Raw genomic sequence first — 17,318 nt, forward strand, 5'->3', positions numbered from 1 at the left:
CCACCCCCCAGCTTTCCCACTGCCATCCCTGCCGCGGTGCCTGCTGCCGTGCTTTCTGCCGTGCCTGCTGCCGTGCCTCGCATGGTGCCTGATGGCACGGCGGGGCTGGCACAGCTGCCCACACCCCCCAGCCCAAGGCAGGACTCGGCACCACGGCACAGGGCAGCCAGATCCAGGACCCCGTGGGGCTGTTGGGGGGGAACAGGGGGCTCGGGGAAGGCACAGGGGCCATGGGCACAGGGGGTGAGGGACTGGGGTGGTGCATGGCTGAGGGGTGCAGCAGCTCCCCAGCCCTGTGAACCCCCTGCACACACATGCACACACACACGTGTTCACACACGCACCTCCCCGGGACATGCCTGGCCCCAGGGGACACGGGGTACATTCAGCACAGCCCTTCGGGCACTGGCACGCCGACAGATCCGCGCAGGACCAGGGACACATTCAGACCTGGAGCCTGGAGCAGCCCCGCTCTTGGGGCAGGCAGGGGCAGGCCGGGGGGAGGCAGGATCCCAGTTCAGGTTTATACTGTACTGGGGAGCTGGAGGGGGATGATGCCGGTGGCGGGGGGGGGGTGTGAATGGAAACGCTCCCAAATGGGAAGCGATGCCAAACCTGGGAGGGGAGAATGGCTGGGGGTGAATCCTGCCTTGGGGGGCCCTGGGAACACTGGCAGCCCCCCCCCCCCCCCGCCCTCAGCAGTGCCATCCAGGCCCTGCTCCCCACCCCCACCTCACCACCACCCCCAGCTACAGTGGAGGTAGAAAATGTCACACAAAATGTCACCACTCAGGTGAAAACAAATCCGATGAGATGAAGCGTTCCTGTGGGGACTGGGGGGATGATGGGGTACAGCCATCCCAGCTGGAGCCAGGGGCCCAGCTCAGAGCTGGGGGGGAGCAGGGTCCATGCCCACCCATGACAGCCCCCTGGGCAGAGTGTGCACCCCACAGGGGAGTGGGGACCCCGTGGGGTTGGGGGACATGGCTCAACCCTGAGCCAGGGGGACCGAGGATGGAGAGGAAGGGGCTCCCCCGGTGCCAGCACTGCAGAGTGTGGGGGAAGTGGGAGGCACGGCGGGGGCTGGCCCGACCTCGGCTGTCCCCTGCCCAAGCTCCCTGGGAATTATGAGCCCCACGCACACCCTGGTGCAGCCGTGCTCCAGCCCCACAGCCCTGCCATGGCACAGGCACCCATGTGCCTGTGTGCTGCCCACCTGGAGTGCACCGTGCCCCACTCTGCCCCACTGTGCCCCAAGCCCCTCGCAGCTGCCAGCCCCCAGCCCTGGGTGCCCCATCCCCATCCTGCACCACTGACATGGTCAAGCACTGCGGGGCCACAGCACTCACCACCCTGGGCTCAGGCACCGGTGAGGTATTTTGGCAAGGACAAGCCCTGGGGGGAGCTGGGGCGGTTGCCGTAGGGTAGGACAGGGGTCTTGGCGGTGGGAGGGTGGCACAGGGGGGATAGCACCAAGAGACCTCCCCGGCCCCCGCCCGCGGGGCGCTCAGCGTGGCAGCACAGGAGGGCCGGCAAACCCAACAGAAAGGCAAACGGCTGCAAAGATGTAGGGTGGCCAGGATGGCACCAGGAGGCCCCCACTGCGGCCCTGTGCCCCCCACCCTACACAGTGGTCTCATACTCCAGCACCTCCTGGGGGGCACCAGGGGTGCGGTACTGCAGGCGTGGGGTGGTGGGCGATGCGTACTCCAGTGCCAGGATGGTCTTCCGCAGGCGCCGGTCGATGAAGTGGGCATCCCAGGCTGGGTACTTCTTCCTGGGCAGGTCAATGCGGATGACAGGCCCCTCTGTCCGCGGGGCACGGGCGGCCGGTGCCGGCGGGGCGCAGGGTCTCACCTGGAAAACGGGCACACAGCTGTCCCGCTCCCCCGGTGCCCCATCCCGCTCCCCCCCTGTAGTCCGCGGCAGCGAGCGGGGGGGGCTGGTGACGGCGTCCGCAGGGGACCCCGGTGCTGGGGCTGGTCGCTGCCGGAAAATGCAGCCCCCAGCGTGGGGGCTAAACATAGGGCCGTTGGGGTGCAAGAGGCAGTAGTAGATGAACATGAAGAAGATGCCAAGGGCAAAGCTGGAGCTGACCACACAGACGAGGATTAAGGCGTCGAAGTCAGAGGTGGTCTTGCGGTCGTAGTAGAGGAACCAGAGGATAGTGAGGGCAGCGTTCTCCGACAGTGTGATCATGTAGTAGATGCACATACGATAGCGGCTCCGTCCCTCCTTGACGTTGAACCAGCAGAAGATGTAGATTATGCCCACCACCATGTTGTAGATGATCTCCTCCCACTTGGACATGCAGAAGTCCGTCTCACCCTGGATGATCCAGAAGGTCATGATGCACCAGTGGGTGACGATGAAGATGCCAAAGTAGAGCTGGAACACAGAGGCAAAGAGGGCAAAGGCGATGGCACGGGCGGCGATGGTGAAGAGGTGCCACAGGATCTGCACCACAGCCCCCTTGTAGGACATGGGCATCTTGTCCTCCCGCGAGTCCCGCAGCACTTTCTGGTAGGAGGCGATCATCCACGCCAGGGAGACCAGTGAGGCTGAGGCCGAGAGCCCTGCGGGCACAAAGCGGGAAGGAGCAATGACAGCCTGCAGCAGCCTGGGGTCCCCCCTCCAGCCGCCCCCATACTGGGCCGTGCCCCTTACCCTGCAGTGGCTCGATGCTGTTCTGCTGCACCATGATGCTGAGCTGCAGCACAAGCTGGGGTGCGCTCTTCAGGAAGGTCTCCAGCAGCCGCAGCATGCTGATATCTGCGCTTTCAAACATCATCCGCCAGTAGAAGTGGCGGCGGCGGTGCTCAGCCTGCCAGCGGCTCTGCAGCCCCAGGTACAGTGTGCGGAGGTACCTGCGCAAGGAGGGTGGGAGGGTGAGATGCACCACCACCGCCCAGGCAGCCGAGCTTGCCTCCTCCTGCCCATGCCAGGCATGCCCCATCACCACCACCAACCCGCTCCAGCAAGCACTTCCCCCCTGATTTGGGACGATGGAAAACCCCCCATGCTGGGGGTGCAGAGGGCTGCAGGGCAGCAGCGATGCTGAGCACGTCCCTGTCCCTCCCCAGGGCCCCGAGATGCTGGGAAGGGGCAGCTTGTGCAAAGTCAGCTCAGCACCCTGCTGCCCCATGTCTCACCTGGCCACCACCCCACTGCCCATCCAGCCATCACAGCACCCACCAGCCACCACCCCACTCCTCCACCCCCAGTGTTGCCCCTGGGCCCTCCCCGCAGAGTCTGGCTGCTCCTGCAGCCAGGGATCCTGCCCACAGCCCCGTTCTCCAGTCACCGGTGGATTTCGGTACTCTGGCCCCAGCCCAGCACCACAGCCGGCTGCTTCTCAAAGGGGATATTTTGGTCCCACCTGGCGTGGAGCCCATCCTGCCTGCCCCTGCCCTGGCCAGGACAAAGGCACCAGCTGGTCGTGCCGCGCTGCCTACGGGAAGCACCCGGCCGCTTGTGCCGGCGTTGCCTTGGCTCTTGGCAGGGCTGCAGGTATAGGTACATGCCAGCCCCGGCCATCTGGTCGTCGGCCGGGGGTCAGCGGAGGTGTGCGTGGCACCAATGCACGCACTGCCTGAGTCACTGTCACCAGGGACCCCTCCCTGTGGCACAGGGCCAGATCCGGGCACCACAGGAGGGGACATGGGGCCGGATGGGCAGGGCATCCCCGGGCAGCCCTGCCTGCACCATGGGCCGGTGGCTCTGCTGCCTCAGGGAAGGGGGAAGCTGGAGGAAGAGGAAGAAAGAACGATGACGGGGAGGACAATGGGCCATAAAGCTTCCTCTCAGCCGAGTAAAACCCTCACGCAGAGCGACAGCCTCTCCATCAGCTCCAGAAAGCGCTGCCAGACGGATCCACTAGCCCGGAGCGCAGGAGAACCCCTGATCCCAGCACTTTCAGCTCATCCGTCAGCGGGAGGAGGCAGGAGCTGGCCCTGCTCCCGCTGCAGAGGCGGCTGGGTGCTCCCTCCCCTGGGCTGAACAGCCCTGAGACCACAGTGAGGGCCATCAGCAGGGGCCACCGAGGCCCCTGTGCCACCCCACTGCCATCTGCTCTCACCCCGGGCAGCCCTGCCAGCTCCCTCAGTGTGTGGGAGGGCAGGGTGGGTACGCTGGTCCCATGGGGCTCCCATGGTCCTCCCCAGCGAGGCCACTTGATGCCCTGGCAGCCCCATCACCGCGTGCCCCATCCTCTCCCACCGCACTGCTGGGAGCCCCAAAAAGCCCTGCCAAGAGCTGGTGACTGGGCAAGACATTGATGTCAGCAAATCACACAATTTTAGTAGTTCCGTCCCAGTTTCAGCAGGTGCTGATGGCCACAGGGGCCAGCCCACAGCCCCGCTCCTGGCCCCCACCAGCTTCTTTGTGCTGGTATCAAAATGACGCTTTAACCTTCACCTCGGGGGGGGGGCGCAGCTAATTTTAGACTTTGCTGCTGCCCATGCCTTGCTGCTTGGGAGGAGAGGCTGCAGCCGCCTGGCTCCCAACACAGATTCGCACCCCAGTGCCACCTGCTCGTGGCCAGCCAAGCCAGCACTGCCATTGTGGCACCGCCGCAGCCACTGCCCCCCAACCCCTCTCCCCTCCAGCCACTGCTCCCAGACCCACAGAAGGGCACGGGGATGGACCACCCCTCGCTGGCAGGGTGCAAACCAGGGGGGCCTGGGGATGGAGGGCACGGCATAGGGGAACGCAACAGAAGAAGCAATGCAGAGCCCAGGATGCTGCAGGGCACCACAGCTGGTCCCAGGGCACACACACAGATGAGGCACAGGCGCTGGCAACCTCATCCCCTCCCGGTAATCAGCCTCACTAATTGGGCTCATCAGCACTGTGATCCTGCTGTCTGCGGTGCACAGCAGCCCCCCAAGCACAGACGCCAGAGCTGTGCCGTCCCTGGCTCCTCAGCCGCTCAACAAGTGACCTGTGGCCTCCCCCAGCTTTTGGCGAGGGCACAATCATCCTCCCGTCTTCCCATCAGCTCCATAGATCTCATTAAAACAAGATTTCATCTCCCATCAACTTGCCAGAATGAAATGTTGATTCTTATTTGTTATGCATTTGATCATCCTGTGGTGTTTCAGCCCAGAGAAACCTCCCCACGCTGACAGCGCACGGCGGGCGCTTACCAACCCAGTGCCGCGGCAGCTGCATGGGAAATAGAGAATCAATCACTTGAAAAAAAATCATTTAATTTAAAAAAAAAACGATGATGAGGCAGAAACCTACCACGAGAGCTCTCAGGGCTAATTGCTCCCTCCTTTGTATTACAATGAGTAATCCAATGAAATCCCTGCAGCGGGAAGGTGGTGGGCTCGGGCAGGCACCAGTTTTGCCAGAGTGCCGCCACAGCTGGGTTTGCCACCAGCGTCACCATTTGCCCCCTACTACTGACCCCAGTTTTCAAGTGTTGGAAAAAAAGAAGTGTGAGGAGAAAAGCTCAGCTCTGGTCTTAACCAAACCTGCTAATCATCATTCTCTGATGGAAAAGGACGAGGGACCCCCTGGTCTAAGAGTGAGCGATACAGAGTGCGATTTTCCTAGAAGGTAATTTGGGATATCATCCCTTAATCCTTTATTTAAACAAGGAGAAAATTGCTTCCCTGTTGCAGCCATTTTAATCCCTTACACATCCCACCAAGTCAAGTCACCAGGGAAAGCTGCACATGCACCCAGCTGGGCTGGTACCGCGCTGATGAAAGTCCCTGTGTCCCACTGTTCCCATACCCCGACATGCTCTGGGTCCCCTGGGGTGGACGGGGGCAGACGAGGCTGCTTGTGCTCAGGGAAAGGCTCAGTCCAGCCCTAAAAAGCCCCTTGTCCTGCACACCAGGCCTGACCCCTGTGCTGGGTGCTGCAGCAGGACAAGCTGACACCCCAAAGTCAGGTACTCCCAGGGCCAAGAGGGGTCCTGCCCCCGAGCAGGCAGAGGTGTTGGCAGGGGGGAAACCTGTGGGTCCCAGCTTTGCCACCCTTCATAAGCCCACCCAGGGAGCTGCCAAGGGTGTCTGTGCCCGACAGGGCTGCCACCAGACTGGCATCAGGACCAAGGGGTGGCACCAAGTTCCCAAGCCAACAGAGGATGGGGGGACATGGGCTGATGAGGGGTTTTTGGGGAGGACCTGCACATAGAGAAGGCACCACAGGTCTGCCCCGGTGACCACCCCAGGCAGCCAAACCAGGTGTGACCCCGGGCTAAAGCAGACACAGGGACACAACGGGCACAGGCAGGGCTGTCCCCAGTGCAAAGGGACCCACAGAGACACACCAGCCAGCTGCCAGCCCATGGAGGTGGCAGGGGACCCCTGGCACACTGCCAGGTGGGAGGCATGTGTGGCGTGCACAGCATCCCTTCCCTTCGGTGTTTCTTTGGTGAAAAAGTTGGTGACTTTTTTGCGAGCAGATTGGATAACAATTCCCAGGCTGCAAAAGCATCCAAGCAGCAGCCCACAAGCGCACCCGTGGTGTGGGCCCGGCTGGGGGACGGGCACATGCTTACACGAGCACATGGTCATGCAACTGGCACGGTCTCCAGAGAGCATCCATGGCAGAGTATTTGCATGTGCATCATGAACATGCTGATGACAACTAACTTCAGCACCTTCTCACAGCAGCTGTAATTTGGGATAATCTCAGAGTTAGTGCTAGGAGCTGCCTTTGCAGCTGGAAAGCAGCTGTACTTTTGTGAGGATTTGGGGGTCTTTGCCACAGCTGGGGCTCAGAGCTGCACAGCGATGGATTTGTTAGGGGTGAGACCTGCTGAGGTGATCGCAAGGCAGGGAGGAGGCAGGTAAATTGGGGAAAGGGGAGATGTTTGGCAAGGGCTACAGTGCCCTGGCCAGGGAAAAGCCTTCCCTTCACATGCAGCATTTATTCAACACTTCTTTAACTGCCACATGCACCTGCACCGGATCCAACCTCACTAATGGGTTTAGCAAACTGCATTTAACTGGTCACCCGAGCTAATCCCAAATCCTGAGATTAGAAAGAGCCTCAGCTGCAGCTTGAGACCAACATGTCCTGGAGGGTCAGTGCTGAGAGTTACCATTTTAATTAGCTTAAGAGCCTCCATGGTGCAGCAGATCAGGAGACTGTGGCTGACACCACCGGGAGCAAAGCCCCTGCCTGCAGCCCAGACCTGGCTCGGGCCAGGATCAGGTAATTGTCCCCAGGGTGCTGGGGCCAAGGCTGCCTGCAGACAGGCTTAGTAGCTGGTGGGCCATAGAACTCCCATCCTCTCCTTCACCAGCTCCTCCAGCACACTGACAGGGTTTGCACGCACCTGCAGCCAGCATACCCCAAGAGCTCCCATGGGGATGGGTGGGATCAGGGAGGAACAGGAGTTCTGTTGGTGAGGGAAGGGGCAGGAGCCCCTCTAGCACGGTGCACGCTGCCCTGTGAAACAGTTAGAGATCCCAGGAGCATCCCAGGAAAAGCAGCAGCAGAAGAAATGCATGCAGACAACAGTGAGTGGAGGAGCCTCTGTACTACAGTAGCTCAGGAGGGGAAACAGCACAGAAACCCGAGCCGGGAGCACTGCCCGCTCCCTGCATTGTTCCGGGAATTTGCCATTGTCTCCGCTGCCCTCCCAGCACCAACCTCCCTGGGAAGCAGCTCGGTGCCAGAGCCACAGCTCTTCCCCAGCGCCCAGAGCTCAGCGGAGCTGGGAGGGAGCAGGGCCGGCTCCACAGCACAGGGGAGGAAGATGCCAAAAAACCGTCAGCTCATGCTTCTGGAGGGTCTGTGGAGATGCAGGCAAAGGGCCCTGAGCTTGCTCCCATCTGCCAAGCTGCTGCCCTGCCCGCATAGCCTGCCTTTCCCTGGGCCCAGGAAGGGTCAGGCATCAGAGCCTGGGTAGGCTGGGGACAAACAGCACCTCCTCACCCACGATCCCACAGACCACAGCGAGCTCCAGGCTGGAGTACGGAGAGATGTCTGGGATGAGGATCCGAGCCCAGGGCATTTGGGGCCTGGCAGAAGCATTTCACACTCCCTGGGACTCGGCTGCTATGGCCAGGCAGGCTCCCCAGCAGGCCCAGCACCGTCTGGCCAGTCTGTGCCACTCAGCTGGGCTGCCAGCTCCTCATACCAGCTCCCACCTGTACCCACAGCTCCTGCCCGTGCCCACCTGCACCCACAGTCAGGCTCTGCTGGGCCTCTCCTCTGCCATTCATCCTGCTGTGGCTGCAAAGGGATTGACCCCCATGCCCTCCCCAGCTGCCTGGGCCCCTGCTGCACCTCGCCATCCCCACCCATGTCCCCCCCATGCCCTGCTGTCCCCACCTGTGTCCTCCATGCTGCATTCTGTTATCCCCACCCATGTCCCTTGCTGCACCTTGCCACTCCCTCCAGCCTCAGCCTGGTTCCATGACCCCTGTGCCTCTGGACCTGCCCTGGCTGCCACAGGGGGATGAGGCCCCACAGTAGTTCTATCCTGGCCCCCTGGTAACCCTGGCACCCCCATGCCCCTGTCCCTGTGTACCTCAAGACCTGCCTCAGCTGCAGCAAATAGATGAGGCCCCACAGCAGCCTCACTCAGTCCCATCCTGGCTCCTTGTCTTCCCCATCCTGTCTCTGTGTCCCTTGTAGCCACCCATACCTTCACACCCACCTCAGTTTCAGAATGTGGATAAGGCCACACAACAGCTCCATCCTGGCTCCCTGGTACCCTCACACCCCCTGTCGTCCCATAGCCCTGTACCTCCAGACCCATCCCAGCTTCAGCACGTGGATGAGGCCCCGCAACAACCCCATCCTGGTCTCTACTGTCCACCCACAACCCCCCCATCCTCCCTGTACCTCCAGACCTGTGCCAGCTGCAGCAGGTGGATGAGACCCTGCAGCAGCCCCATTCCGGCCCTATGGTACCCCACCCCCCCCGTCCCCCCGTACCTCCAGACCTGCGCCAGCTGCAGCAGGTGGATGAGACCCTGCAGCAGCCCCATTCCGGCCCTATGGTACCCCACCCCCCCGTCCCCCCGTACCTCCAGACCTGCGCCAGCTGCAGCAGGTGGATGAGACCCTGCAGCAGCCCCATTCCGGCCCTATGGTACCCCAGCCCCCCGTCCCCCCGTACCTCCAGACCTGCCCCAGCTGCAGCAGGTGGATGAGGCCCTGCAGCAGCCAGACGCAGAGGCGGCAGCAGCCGCGGGGGCCGCGGGCGCTGTCCTTGGTGCTGCCGGCGCTGTCCTTGGTGCTGGCGGCGAAGTCGTACACGAACCACCTGAAGCTGAGCAGCTGCACCACCAGCGAGGGCAGCAGCACGAACAGCAGCGTCAGCCCGAACCACCACCGCTGCCCCCGCACGTAGTAGTGGGCCGCCAGCCACAGGTCCGAGGCGCCGTCCGCGAAGCACACCAGGAGGGCGCAGAGCACCCAGCAGCCGTCCCGCAGCCGGTAGCGCCGCGCCGGGGGGGCCGCGCCGCCCGCCTGCCTCCCGCCGCCGCCCTCCGGGCTCTCCAGCCGCACGGCCGGGCCGCCGCCGCCGTCCGACTTCGCGGCCATGTTGTCGGGGGAGAGGAGGAGAAAGGAGGGAGCGGGAGAGACTTCCGGAGGGAGGACGGCGCCGCCGAGCCCGCCCCGGCAGCGCCCGCCCCTGCCGGCCTCGCCCCGCGCCCGCCGGCCGCCACCCGCCGCCGGCCCCGCCGCTCGTCCCCCCGGCCCCCGCCCGCCCCCGCCGGAGGGGGCAGCCGCCCCGCCCCGCTGCCGCCGCGGGGTCCCGGGGGAGCGCGGTGCCGCTGGGCGCATCCCCGCTCCCCTGCCGGCAGGGGCAAGCGGCTCCCCCCGCTCGGCCCCGGCCCCCGGGCTCCCCGCCGCCCCTTGCCCGATGCCGGTGGGTGCCCCTTCGCGCCCCGCCCCGGGCCCGGCGGACCCCCCGGGGCAGCAGCCGTGCCGCCCGACCACCCCCCACCCGGCTAACCGGGGCTCCCCGGGCAGCCGCAGGGCGGTCCTGGGCTCCCCCGGCCCCGAGCGTCACTCCTCGGCCCCGGCCAGCCCCGACGCAAGGCTCCAGCCCTGCAGCGGGCCCGGGCAACATGAGCCCCCCCGTGGGCCGGGGGCTGCAGATGCTGCGGGTGCTCCCGCTCCCCCAGGGCCGGGCCAGGGCCACAGGCCACCAGGCTCCTGCGACAGGTGGCCTGAGGGAGCCCCAGCCGGGACCTGCTGGGCTGGACCTGAGCCCTGCTCTGGGGGAGAGTCCCAGCCCCGGGGAAGCCTCTGCAGGGTCACACAGCTGCGCCAGCGCCGGGGTCTGCTTTGCAGGGACCGTGGGCACCAGGGTTTGGGTGCGGCTGTGCTTGGCCACTCCTTGGCTCTGCCCCGCCACATCTCCCCTCTATGTGTTGCCCACCAGAGTTCGGGTGCAGCACGGCTGGCAGAGCCAGGCTGCCCTGGCCCAGCTGGCAGCGCCAGGGGCTGGTGCCCTCACAGGACACGTGCTCATGTGAGGAGCAGCACTGTGCCGGCGTGCCCGGCGCTGCTGGGAGAGAAAGGGCTTTTTACGCCTTTGCAGCATGCCTCCAGGGAGGGTGATCACATGCAGGCAGCTGCCTCGTGAAGGCAGCCTCAGCCCCCAGACCAGAGGACAGGGTCTGGCTCTCTGCATTTCAGCCCCCAGGGCTCAGCCCCGCATGCCTGCCTGCGGAGGAGCCACGAGAGGCTGGAGCCTGGCCCACGGCGAGCATGCTGCAGCACGCAGCGAGGGGGAGCGTGTTTTATCCCAGGAAACGCAGCCAACTTCCAAACTCTGCCTTGCAGAGCAGCAAGGGGGATCAGCACGCACCCAGTGTATGTCTGGGTTCCCGGTGCACAAAGCCGAGGGGAGCAAGTGGGACAGGAGAAGGCGTTAGTCAGCACAAGGGAGCAGAGCCAGTCCCTCAGCGAGGCTCTCGGTGCTGCATGTATTAGCATGGGTAATGCGACTTAAATACCTAACCTTGAGATACTCCTGACAGATCCCCTCGACAAATGCCTGCCTGGGGGAGGGGATGCTCCCAGCATCCCAGAGCCTGAAGAAAACCTTTCATCCACCACCGGTCAGAGCCAGGGTCCCTTCAGAAGACGGGCTCTGCTGGCCAGAGCCCCTGCTGATGGCTGGCCAGCCCCAGCCCTCTCTGGGCTCGGTCCCTGGGGAATCTCTGTCCTGGCTGGGCCGTGGAGCAGAGCCGGTGCTGCCACGATGGTGGGCACAGCACCAGGGAGAGGGGACCTGGAAACCAGGACGAGACAGACCTACCTTCCTTCGCTGATCCTGAAATGCCCCCTCTGAAACAGCAGTTAAAGATCCACAGTCTGAAAACACGGGGATTGTGGTTTGAAGTCTGATTTATCTTAACAACAGGCCCTGGCAGCCACATGAAAAAATGAGAGAGAAAAAAACCTATAAACATCCCCGAAGCCTTCCTGTGCAGCTGTCAGCAGGCAGGGAGGGTTTCTAGCTGCATACATAAAAGTGCTGCAAGGAAGAAAAAGGAACATGTTGAAACCAAACCCTGCTCTTTCCATAACAAAGTACACAGAAAGCAAAGCAGCCCTCAGCACTGGGCAGGCAGCTGCTCCCTCCGACTGCCCAGTTCCCAGGGGACACATAAACGTGCAACTGGTCCAAACAGACCGCTGGTCCCGGGCTGTGTCCAGCTTCCAAGGAAAAGGCCTGCCGCTGGCGCTGGCTCCAGGAGGAGAAATCCATGATTTGCAGCTGGGCTCAGAGCTTGGCTGGGGAGAGGCCCACAGAGTGCAGCACCAGCCGCTGCTCACTGCCCTGCAAATGTTTTTCAGGTGCTGGTGGCTTTGTGATTCCTCCTGCTGCAGCAGACTCAGCTGCAGCTTCCCCCAGGCCTGTGCTGAGCTGGGCCCCCCTTCCCTGAGAGAGTGGCCCCTGCCCCTCCACGCAGCCCAGCATCCCTGGCAAAACCCTACCTTCATCGCACTGTCATTGGCAACCTCAGGTGGTCACCGTGCTTCCCTCTGCTGCTGCCAGGACATGGGCAACCCATCCCCATCTCATCCCTATGCCTGTCCACATCTCCATCCCCATCCCCACCCCATCCCCATCCCTATCCCGTTACCATCCCCTTACCATCCCCATCCCTCCCACACAGACTTTGAAAGCCCTCCCTCCTCCTCGCCTCCCTGGGCAGTGCGTGGGCTGCTGCGGTAGGTGGTGGGAGAAGGTTTCCAGCCCATTGAAGGGGACAATCACTACCCAGCCAGGCCATGCTTCCCAAGCACTACCTCCAGCTCCGAGCTCTGCAGGCAAACCCCAGTCTCCAGAAGCTGTGTCCATGCACATGTGGAAGGAAGGGCAGCTAGGGCTTTCACTGCCCACAGAGCCTTTTGTCACTGCTCTGAAAAATGTGTCCCTCTGGGAGGTAAGTGTGGCGCCAGCTCTAGCTGGGGTCCCAGCACACACCGTGAGACACAGGCACTTTTCTTTTCTGATTCCATCAGAGCAATAAGGATCAAATGCTGCCTTTGTGCCCAGCAGAAAACTGAAGCCAGTCACTCTGTGGTGGATGCTGTGGTGTGAGGCTGCAGGAGAAAAGCAGACCCACATCCTGCATCCCATGTCCTGCATCCCGCTCTGCAGCTGACCCCTGTGCCCCAGTCCCACTGGGACTCTGGAAGCCAGCCCTGGGACCATGGATGGGAGGCAGCTGGCCCCCGATCCAGTCTGTAGAACTCCAGCCAGCCACCCTCACTGTAAAAGGAGCATTTTCCAGCACTGGCATCCAGCCCCAATCCCGCTGCCTCTTTTGGTTGATGTCAGGAAAAAATCCAACCTGAGTGTGAATCACCCCCAGCACAGCCAGGATGCTGTGCATTAGTACTCACTTCCACTGCTCCCCTGGAAGCCGCCTTATTTTAGCACATGCTGCCGCAGACGGAGGAGGTCTCCCCAGTTAGCTGTAACAAATGACCTTATGGGATTAGGGCCAGTAATCTTCTGATCTGGGTAATCTCCCTTAAGGGATTATTTGCCCACAGAAGTGTGGTGACCACCAGCCAGCCACCGCCTGACTCCCTCCGTTGCTGTCCCCTGTGGTCCCCGTGCAGCCACTCCCATCTCCAGCAGCCCAGAGGTGCCACAGCACTTGGAGGGGGTGTCACCATGCATCCTTTGGGGAGCTTCTTGCTAAGATGCGTCCTGTGAAGGGCATGAGCCAGCAGGCCAGGTCTCCCCAGCCCAGCTGGTGCTTTTCCTGTCCCCCAGCCCACGCTCAGTGCCTTGGGCAGGTTGTCAGGGCTCCCTCCCGTGAAAGCACCAATCCAAGACACCAAGGTCCCTCCACCATCAATGGGGAAGCAACAGCGTCGCTGTCATCACGCAGCACTGAATAGCATTGCCAGGGAGGCAGCACCAGCCGCATGGGGACAGGGCTACATTCAGAAAGCCGAGAGCTACTGCTGAGGGTCAGCACCCACTTGGTGACAGCAGCAGAGCAGGCAGCGGTCCCCAGAGCAGGGAGGAGCTGGGGGGCTGGTGCCAAGGCAGTACCCTCCACCCTGGCCTCAGGGCTCCGAGGTGCCAGTCGATGAGAAGCGCTTCTCCATGACTGTCCGGCACCACATTCCCTGGGTAGGGAAACGGCATGGCCAGACCCGCAGCAGGCAGGAGCCGGCAGCACCGTGCGAGCTGGAGGTTACAACTCTGGGCTGGCTGGGCACTGCCACGCTGAAGGATGGTCAACGTTTTCTGGGCAATTTGAGAATGCAGAACCCCAGGAAAGCGTGCGGCACGTTGTACCAGCAAGCAACAGGTGCAGAACCAGCACCCGTGAGGTGCCTGCACTGGAGGAGCAGCAGGGCCAGTGGCTCTGAGCCGGGAGCCGGGCAGTTTCACAGGGAGGAGCAGCGCTGCTCTGGGGTTTTGTCCAGAGCAGGGACAGGGGACACAAAACCCACATCCCCTGTTAGCCACTGGCCCTGGGGGGCCCTGGGGCCCCTCTCCCACCACAGAGCTCACACGGTGAGGGTCTGCCCGTCCCTGCCACCAGCGCTGGGTTTCCCTGCACCTCCCACACTGCTTCTCCATCTCCTCTTGCTCATGGGCTGGCTGGGGTGGGAAGGGGGGGGGTAAAAGCCATTCTGAGGTGCAGTATTTCCCCCTGCCCATGGGCAGGATCACTCAGGGCAGAGGATGGATGTGGTACCCTGGCAGTGCCTTGTGGCTGCTCCGAGCATCCCCAGGGCTGGTCTTTGCCCGGCGCAGACTGGGGGGCATCGGGGCTGGCTGAGGGTGACCACCGGGACTGCAGCCGGCTCCCCCCCGGGGACAGCAGCCCCCCCCCGCTGAGCTCGGGACGAGCGACCCAGCTTCATGAAATGGAATCTGAGCCAATCCCGCAGCGCGTTTAGTGCTTTTTATTCTGTTCTGGGGCGGGGAAGGGGACAGAAAGGCGACCTGATGCTGCAGGGAGCCCAGCTGCATGGCAGCAGTGCCCGGCATCGAGGAAGGGCCGAGAGTGGCGCGGTGCTGGGGGGAGCAGGGAGAGGGGGTGGGATACGGCCAGGGATAAATAATTCCCGGGAGGGGTGTGGGGGGGCTCTCCGGGCTGCGGGAAGCGGGGCTGGCGATGGGGCTGGCTCTGGCTGTGGGGCTGGGGCTGGCTCCCCGCGCCGCCGGGGCTCAGCACCACTCGGCGCAGCCAGCGTCCCGTCCTGCCGCCGGGCGGCGAGTCCCCGCGGGCACGGAGCCCTCCCGGGCCCCGGTGATCGCTGCCCCTCGCGGTGCCGCCCGCCTGCTCCCGCCTGCTCTCGCCTCCCTCCCACGAGCCCGGCCACGCGTGTTTCCAGAGCGGGCTCGCCCCCACTCCCGTGGGCTTCCCGATGCCCCGCGCGGGGCCGCGATCCCGGGGGCGGCCGCCAGGGGACGCTGCTTCCACCGGGACCCTCCCGCCGCGGAACCCGCCTGCGCGGCTGCGGCTGCGCCCGGCCCCGAGCGGCACCGGACCGGCCCCGGCGCCGAGCGGCGGCCAGGCTCCGGCCCCGCCATGGCGCGGGACCCGGCCTTCGTGCTGCGCTACCTGGCCGAGGTGGAGGAGCTGGCCGAGGACGTGCTGGCGGCACGGCAGCAGGTACGGCCCGGCCCGGCGTCGCTCGCGGTGGCCCCGGCGGCCCTCCCGCCCCCGGCCGCGGCCACAGCCCCCAGCCCCCAGTCCCGGCCGCAACCCCCAGTCCCGGCCGCGGCCCCAGCCCCAGCCCGAGCCCGAGCCCCGGCCCACAGCCCCGGGCCCCGGCCCCCAGTCCCGGCCCCGGCCCCACCGACAGCCTCTCTCCCGCTGCAGATCGTGGACCTGGACGTGAAGCGGAACCGGAACCGCGAGGCCTTGCGGGCGCTGCAGAAGGACCCGGAGCCAGACGGTGGGGCTGGGCTCCTCGGTGCTGCCTCAGCCGGCGCTGAGCCGGAGGGACAGCAGTGCCCGGGGAGAAAAGCTGCCGTGACAAAGCCCTTTCCTTTCCCCCCTCTCCCCCAGGCAAGGCCATGGTCTGCTTCGGGAACATGTTCATCGAGCTCCCAAAAGCACAGACCAAGGAGATGCTGCAGAAGGGTAAGGCAGGCTGCCCTGAAGGCTCTGCCAACATGCACTCTTAACGATAAGGTTTTACAAAAACAAACAGGATTCTGTCTAGCTTCCAAGTGCCCGAAACCTCTCAATAGCAGCCACAAACTGATTCTGGCCATCACTCAGCTGTCCCAGGCAGTGCCATGGGAAGCAGATTCGGGCATGAAGCAGCCTGGGGCTCAGTCCCATGGGCAGCGGAGGGCAAGGTGGGACCCCAAGGTAGCTGGGGAAGAGCCCTCTCTCACCCCCTGGCCTGGGCTCCTGTGCCTAGTGTCCTGTGGGAGACTCAGACTTCACCCCAGAGCCTGCAGTCCTCCTCACTCCTGTCCCGCTTGTCTCAGACCAGGAACATCTGGATGAGGAGATAAACAATCTCCGGAAAGAGCTGCGTGTGAAGGTCAACCGCCTCTTTGAAGCTCAAGGTAAACACTTGTGTTCTTGTTCCCAGATACTTCTTGGTATCTGGGAGCAGACATCGCATGTCAGGAGGGTCCAGAAACTCCTGAGCTCTGTGTGCTCCTGCAGCTGCTTTCCCACTGGCTTTGCAATGCCTTCCCTGCTCCAGCAGTGTTGTATGGCTCCTGGTGCACAGCTGTCACCCTAAACAGGCTCCACATCACGCCAGGGTGACCCCACAGCCACAGCAGCTTCTGGGACTGTCCCTGCCCTCCCTGCAGCCCCGCTAGAGTTTAATGCGGACTGTTTCACATATTTTGTAGCAAAATCCTGATTTTTCTGTGTGTTCTCTTAGGTAAAGCTGAGCTGAAGGGATTTAACCTGAACCCCATGACGGCTGAGGAAATGAAGCTCATCAATCGCATCCTGGAGGGCTGAGGTGGCCGTGCCATCGTCACAGCGCTTCTTTAGGCTGTTGCTCATGGAGCTCATGCTGCAATAGCTGCAGCCTTTGCGGTTTGCAGGAGGACATCAGTGTGCCTGGGGCCCACCCCGGGTGAGGTCCCTGGCAGGTGCTGGGAAGTGTTTGGCTCCTCAGCTACGACGCTGCACTTTCCTTGGATCACAAACCCTTTCCTGCTCCTTGCTGCAGCCCGGGTGGCAGAACTGTGCCGAGGCACGGGCTAGGACACAGCATCAGGCAAATAAATGCCCATGGCTGGGGTGGAAGTGGGATTATTAAAATCAGAGCAGCAGGACATTCCTAACTCCGTGTGTGTTTCTTGTTTTTTTTATGCAAGCACTTCTGGAGTTTGGCTTCAGAGCTGGTTCATTGTCATGTCAGGAACAAGAGTAGGAGGAACTGGGAATCCACAGTGTGCCCAAAGCACAGAAGAGGAGTTCTGTGCGCCTGTGGTATTAAAACAAAGCAAAGCTGTACATCTGAGGCATGTCAGGAATCCCTTTAAAGATGTGTAGGGAGGGACAGGAGGTGGTAGCATCCTTTCAGTCTTGCTGGGAAAACATGTTCTACTGTTAAGTTGAAAGGCAAGACACCACAGAAACAAGGGTTTCAAAACTAGATGAAGGGATAAAATGTATGTGTATTTAAAACAGCCTGAAGAGGGCTGAGGAGGAATACTCACTGAGCCTGTTTTGTAGTAAAAGGACAATTGATTTAACTAGTAATAGTTTCTTCAAAGGTTTTAAAATTTGTCTTCTACACTACCTCCTTCAGTCTGAACTTGCTACCCCAGCACAACTTTGTTAAGACCATAAGAAGTTGAAAAAAAAATTAATAATAATTAGTAATGGACTCCAGTAAGTGTTTGGGGTTTTTTT

At 62.6% G+C, this 17,318-nt stretch overlaps 3 protein-coding genes across 3 annotated transcripts in view; 2 read left to right on the plus strand and 1 right to left on the minus strand.

The window, feature by feature from the left end:
* The window catches only part of BCL2L1 (BCL2 like 1), a 198,433-nt gene that overhangs the window by 97,854 nt on the left and 83,261 nt on the right, over window positions 1-17,318 (plus strand). The window lies entirely within an intron of this gene.
* Window positions 1,299-9,522, minus strand: XKR7 (XK related 7). The gene is made up of 3 exons (XM_055814305.1): window positions 9,095-9,522; window positions 2,668-2,867; window positions 1,299-2,576 (listed from the first exon to the last, which is right to left on the minus strand). Exons 1-3 carry the CDS (start codon window positions 9,520-9,522, stop codon window positions 1,624-1,626), a joined length of 1,581 nt encoding a protein of 526 aa, XP_055670280.1. The 3' UTR covers window positions 1,299-1,623.
* On the plus strand, window positions 14,427-16,744 carry PDRG1 (p53 and DNA damage regulated 1). Its single transcript, XM_055814303.1, has 5 exons — window positions 14,427-15,092; window positions 15,303-15,378; window positions 15,492-15,566; window positions 15,923-16,003; window positions 16,333-16,744. The coding sequence occupies exons 1-5, from the start codon at window positions 14,592-14,594 to the stop codon at window positions 16,413-16,415; spliced, it is 816 nt and encodes a 271-aa protein (XP_055670278.1). The 5' UTR covers window positions 14,427-14,591; the 3' UTR covers window positions 16,416-16,744.

Source organism: Falco peregrinus, chromosome 9 (genome assembly GCF_023634155.1).
Source record: "Falco peregrinus isolate bFalPer1 chromosome 9, bFalPer1.pri, whole genome shotgun sequence".
NCBI lineage: Eukaryota > Metazoa > Chordata > Aves > Falconiformes > Falconidae > Falco > Falco peregrinus.